This window comes from Microcaecilia unicolor, chromosome 7 (genome assembly GCF_901765095.1).
Source record: "Microcaecilia unicolor chromosome 7, aMicUni1.1, whole genome shotgun sequence".
In the NCBI taxonomy this organism is placed as follows: domain Eukaryota; kingdom Metazoa; phylum Chordata; class Amphibia; order Gymnophiona; family Siphonopidae; genus Microcaecilia; species Microcaecilia unicolor.
The window spans coordinates 305,101,108-305,107,107 of NC_044037.1; the positions used below are offsets into that span (position 1 = coordinate 305,101,108).

Genomic DNA, 6,000 nt, shown 5'->3' on the forward strand with positions numbered 1-6,000 from the left:
ATAAGATGATACCTTTTTTATTGGACATAACTTAATACATTTCTGGATTAGCTTTCGAAGGTTGCCCTTCTTCTACATGGAATCTTGCTACTCTTTGGGATTCTACATGGAATGTTGCTACTCTTTGGGGTTCTACATGTTAAATAGAGAGGTGTGGTAGCCGTGTTAGTCCACTCTTAAGGTTATCAATAGAAATCAAACAAAATAAAACATGGAAAAGAAAATAAGATGATACCTTTTTTATTGGACATAACTTAATACATTTCTTGATTAGCTTTCGAAGGTTGCCCTTCTTCCTCAGATCGGAAATAAGCAAATTTAATGTTAATTTGAAACCTCTGGTTGGGGGCGGGTAGGTAACTGCTCACAGAGCAGCTGCTGTAATTCACAGGGGGGGGTGGGTAGAGGGCGACCCACCTTCTGCTCAGGCTTAAACATTCATTTTGCCCCTCTCCTAGGTATTTTCACTCCTAGTCCAGGAACCCCCTTCTCTGTATCGGTCCCACATGTCCGCATTTGCAAAGACATGGAAAATATCAACTCATGAACACAACACACACGAAAACATCATACAAGCAAAGCTACACTTTGTCAGACCAATGGTCCATCTAATCCAGTATCCTACTTCCAACAGTGGCCAAACCAGGTCACAAGTACCTGGCAGAAACCCAAGTAGCAGCAACGCTAAATGCTACCAATTCCAGGGCAAGCAGTGGTTTCCCCCATGTCCATCTCAATAACAGACTATGGACTTTTCCTCCAGTAACCTGTCCAAACCTTTTTTAAACCTCGCTACAATAACCACTGTTACCACATCCTCCGGCAGAGAATTCCAGAGCTTAACTATTCTTTGAGTGGAAAAATATTTTCTTCTATTTGTTTTAACAGTATTTCTATGTGATTTCATTGAGTGTCCCCTGGTCTTTGTACTTTTTGAAAGAGTTGTACGCTACTCAGGGTTTTCTAGACAATAACGTATCCCACTCCTTACATATTGTTAAAACTAGAAATTTAATATAAAAAGCAGAAACATTTGTGGTTTGGTTTTTTTGCCGTTAAAAGGGGTCCTTTTACAAAGCGGCTAGAAGGGAAGTACCGCTGGGCTACCGCAGCAGCCTGCCGGTACTTTCCGCCCCCCACTGCTCATCATATCTGGTGATAATTGTCACTTGCCCTGCGCTGCTGAGTTACCACTAGGTTAGCACTGGAGCCCTTTACCACCACCTCAAAGGGGGCCAGTAAACGCTGTCCCCCTAAAATGGCCACACGGCAATTGCTTTACTTGCCGCGTGGCCATTTCCTGAAAAATACAAAGACCTGGGGCCTCAGCGCACCTCAAAAACACATGCAGGCCCCCTTTTGCCGCAGCTTCGTAAAAGGGTCCAAGTGCCTACTCCTTCCACAAGGGGCAAACCAGTGCGCACGCTATTGGGAAAAGAGTGGGTATGTCCAGGGAACTCTCTTTCAAAGACATCTGCCCTGTACGACTAGTTACGTGACCCCCGGCACTTGTCACTTGCTCGTAACCTTTATTATTATTAGCATTTGTATAGCGCTACCAGATGCATGCAGCGCTGAACACCTGACATAGAGAGACAGTCCCTGCTCAATAGAGCTTACAATCTAAAAATACAGACAGACAAGACAATTAAGGGCGAGGGAAATACTGGGTCAGAAGGAACAAGGGGAGGCAATTGAGTAGTGCTAGGAGCCAAAAGCAGTGGTGAAAAGGTGGGTTTCAGCATAGATAGGTATCTTATTTTCTTTTCCATGTTTTATTTTGTTTGATTTCTATTGATAACAGCATAGATTTGAAAACAGGTAGAGATGGAGCCTTTCCCTATGTGTCCTTCTGTCTGTCCTACCCTTATCCCTTATTGGTCCTGTCTGTCTGTCCTGATTTAGATTGTAAGCTCTTTTGAGCAGGGACTGTCTTTTCTTCATGTTCAATTGTGAAGCGCTGCGTACGACTGGTAGTGCTATAGAAGTGATTTATAGTAGTAGTAGTATGACTTTGCTCCAATGACGTAAAACCAGCCACACAAAAAAGATCAAAACGAACATTCCTGGAAAGGACACGGAAAGAACATGGCAATACCCAGGCGTTAACTGATTAACACAGCTGTGCCCACTCTCTACCTCAAACACTCCCCCATGGTTCAAAAATGAATTTTATTTTTTGGGGGGTAGCTGCACCAATCCTGAAATTACCGTAGGATGCCTGAGCCGTAGCAAAAGGACCCCTAAATGTGTGGAGGTCACTGCTGACTCAAGATGAGACGAATGCTTAGACTCATAACTGGAAACTGTGCCCTCCAGTTGCCACCCGTCAAGAACTGAGACCCGAAATATCCAGTTCAAGGGATAATAGAACCAGGGGACATAAGATGAAGCTAGAATGTGGTAGATTTAAAACAAACAGGAGAAAGTTTTTCTTTACTCAGCGCGTAGTTGGACTCTGGAACTCGTTGCCGGAGAATGTAGTGACAGCAGCTGGCCTTACGGAGTTTAAAGGGGGTTTGGACAGATTCCTGAGGGAAAAGTCCATTGAACATTATTAATTTACATTTTTGTTTTGTTTTTGGGTTTTTGTGGGTTCTTGAGGCCTGGATTGGCCACTGTCGGAGACAGGATTCTGGGCTTGATGGACTCTTGGTCTTTTCCCAGTATGGTGGTGTTTATGTTCTTATGTAAGGATCAAAAGCACCTGAGCTGACCTGGGTCACAATTCCAACAGCTGCTGTTCCTCTGGGTGCAAAGATCAGTCCTTGTCTGAATGACTCCACCTTCAGGAGCGAATTCTGGCTGTTCCTACACCGGATTTCTGTTTAAACCGCTGCAGCAGGCCAGAATTACATGAGATCTCTTATGGACTGTCAAACTAGGAGTCTGTTTCTGTGCTAAAAAGACTGACATTGCTGAAAGCTGCCAGAAAAACTTTCTAAATGTATTTTCCAATTTCTGGAATCCTGGCCTCTAACTTTTACTTACTAAATCGTGACTATCTGCTGACAAAAGCCACAGGCTTTAACCGTTCAAGCAGTGGCTCAGGGTCCAGAAGTCTTCTGTAACTGGGGCATTTGGCCACAATGCAAAGCAGCAAGCCGGGGTATGTTCTCTCCTGCTCTTGTTAACACCTTCAGACAGTGTCAGAAATTTTACGTTTCAGGCTAGCATCATTCTTTTAGATCAGTTGACAATAATAATAAAAAAAAAGACCTCATGACATTAGTTCTGAAAGGTTTTGAAAGTCCCTCCTAATTAGCCATAAGTATATAAGTACATAAGTAATGCCACACTGGGAAAAGACCAAGGGTCCATCGAGCCCAGCATCCTGTCCACGACAGCGGCCAATCCAGGCCAAGGGCACCTGGCAAGCTTCCCAAACGTACAAACATTCTATACATGTTATTCCTGGAATTTTGGAGTTTTCCAAGTCCGTTTAGTAGCGGTTTATGGACTTGTCCTTTAGGAAACCGTCCAACCACTGTTTTAAACTCTGCTAAGCTAACCGCCTTCACCACTTTCTCCGGCAATGAATTCCAGAGTTTAATTACACGTTGGGTGAAGAAAAATTTTCTCCGATTTGTTTTAAATTTACTACACTGTAGTTTCATCGCATGCCCCCTAGTCCTAGTATTCTTGGAAAGCGTGAACAGACGCTTCACATCCACCTGTTCCACTCCACTCATTATTTTATATACCTCTACTATCATAAATGTCAGGGTGCAACTGTACTGATCATCATCAGACTCTCTGTAAACATAGTCCTGACACATGAATTCAGCATGAGCAGTGGAAGAATGGTTCATCCTCAAAGCTGAGAGAATGAACAGGCCTGGAACTTAGGGAATCTTGTCTCCTGCATTTCAGACCCTGCTTTCTCCTGGTCCATGTAAAAGCCTCCACTTTCTGCCTCCCCCTCCTCACATCTACTGAGGGCTTTGTGTCCCAGGTCTTAGACACTGGCCCCTCACCCCATAAGTGAATATGGGCTTGTTTTAATTACTATATGCTTTCAAAATATTTTCTTTTATGGTTATTCTGATTTTGTACATTCCATTGAATTGTCTTATTTATTTAGAAAAAAAAATCTTGATTCTTATCTTTAAAAAAATTTCACCACTGTGATAAAATAAGGCAGAACATGGAGGCAAAAAGTAAGTCATTTCACTTGAGACAAACCTAGCACTTTTTTGGGAGTTGCTTCTAATTTCCTAGAAGCTCTGTAGACCTCACACACCAAAAGGCTCTTCCAACCAGATTCAAGACATAATCCTAAAAGTGGAATCAAACTCCTGTTTAGCCCAGGTATTCCGCGCTTTGAAAATGTGATGCCTTATGCTGCTTATGGCTAAATTGGGTCTGGGGGGTGGGGGGGGGGGGAAGAGAAATTCCTCAGATACCAACAGATATAATCAGAGGCCGAGAAATGATCCTGATTAAAACGAATTTCCCAGACCATCTTGATATGTTTCCTGTGCCTATTACACCTCAGTGAAGTTCAGAAAAGGGTGAGGGGTGGGGGGTGCTGAATAAGCACCTGAGAGACTGAGCTCATCTCCGACATACCCTGGAATAAGAATGTCACGATATGCAGGAGGTTAAGCCTGAGACAGCAGATCAGGACAGACACCTATTGAAAAGTGGAGTTCTCATCCCCAGCAGGTAAGGCTGAATGTCAGCCCCCAGCCCCTGCTCCGTTCTTGAAAGTGCCCTTCCTCCAGCAGTCACTCCTGCTTCACATTACACAGTTAACCTTTCTAGGTGTGACCTGAGTGAGGGAAGCAGGTCTTGGCTTTGGGAGAGGGATATGACAGAGAGAGAGAGAGAGAGAGGAAGGTGCATTTGTAGCTGAGCTCCCCTGCCTCACCCTCTCTCACCTGCTGCTTTTCGGGACCTTGATGGAAAGCGTGGGTTTTCTCGCTGCGGACTGTCTTCATCTTTCCTGGGCCACCCCCCAGCCCCGCTCTCCGTACTTACCGTGGAAGTCGGGCAGTCTGGGGATCACGATTCCCGCTCGGATCCAGTGCTCCAGGGGGAAGGATGCGGCCACCGCAGCCGCCTTCAGGTGCTCCGGGCTGGGCTGGGGCAGCTGGGGGAAGCCGGGGTAGGTGAAAGCAGGGTGCTGGGCTGCCAGGGCCGGGATGGGGTAGACCGGGCCCGAGTACAAGGCTGGCAGCCCCCCCTGGCTCAGTGCTGTCAGTCCCGGGGGTTGAAGAGTCAGTAAGCCAGGCTTAGGGATGAGTCCTGTAGAAAGCTGTGCCCGAGATGAAGGGGTGTCGGGGCTCCCCGCTGAACTCGGGGGGCTCAGCCCTTGAGGGGAGATGCTGGGCATGGGCCGGGGGGAATCTTCAGCCAGAAGAGCATCGATTCGGAAGTTTTTCGATTTCTCCATTGATTTCTGCATGGACCGCTCCGGGGAGCCTCCCTGGATCCGCTTGGCTTGGAACTGGGGGTAGTGCAGGGGTCCCGTAATGGCCCCGCGGATTTGGTTGCCACTCCACAGCAGGGGACCGGGAGAGGGGGGGCCCAATGCAAGCTGAAAACCTTGGCACACCTGGCACCTGTGGTGGGCTTTGATGGGATCCTGTTGGCTGCTCCTTGATCTCTCGGTCTCCCCCCGGTCCCCCTCCTGCCGGTCTCCGTCTCCCCCTGATCCCCCTCCTGCCGGTCTCCTCTCCTTCCCCACACTGATACCCAGCCTTTTTTTTTTCTCCTCTAATGCTTCCTCTCCTCCACCTGCCCCTTGGTCCAAAATTTCTCATTGGCCGATTCCCCCCACCTCCAGCCAACTCCATGGCTCCCCCTCCCCCTCCCCCTATCGACAGCTCCTTAATTAAGTAATTACTCCCTCATTTCTGGCCAGCCCAGAGCAGAGACAGTGAAATATTCCTGTTCTCGGGTGACTTTTGGACGTGGGATGCAGGAAATCCGAGAGCCAGAAAAGTTATTGATTTTACACTTAAGTTTCCATAAATTTCAGGGGAAGAAGCCGTG

At 46.8% G+C, this 6,000-nt stretch overlaps 1 protein-coding gene across 1 annotated transcript in view; it reads right to left on the reverse strand.

Annotated features, from left to right (window-relative positions):
- LOC115474934 (motor neuron and pancreas homeobox protein 1-like) overlaps positions 1-5,410 on the reverse strand; it is a 70,540-nt gene extending 65,130 nt beyond the window's left edge. Inside the window, exon 1 of the mRNA XM_030210645.1 lies at positions 4,984-5,410. Coding sequence (XP_030066505.1) covers positions 4,984-5,410 — 427 coding nt within the window. The remainder of the gene's footprint in view (positions 1-4,983) is intronic.
- Between the last annotated feature and the right edge of the window lie 590 nt (positions 5,411-6,000).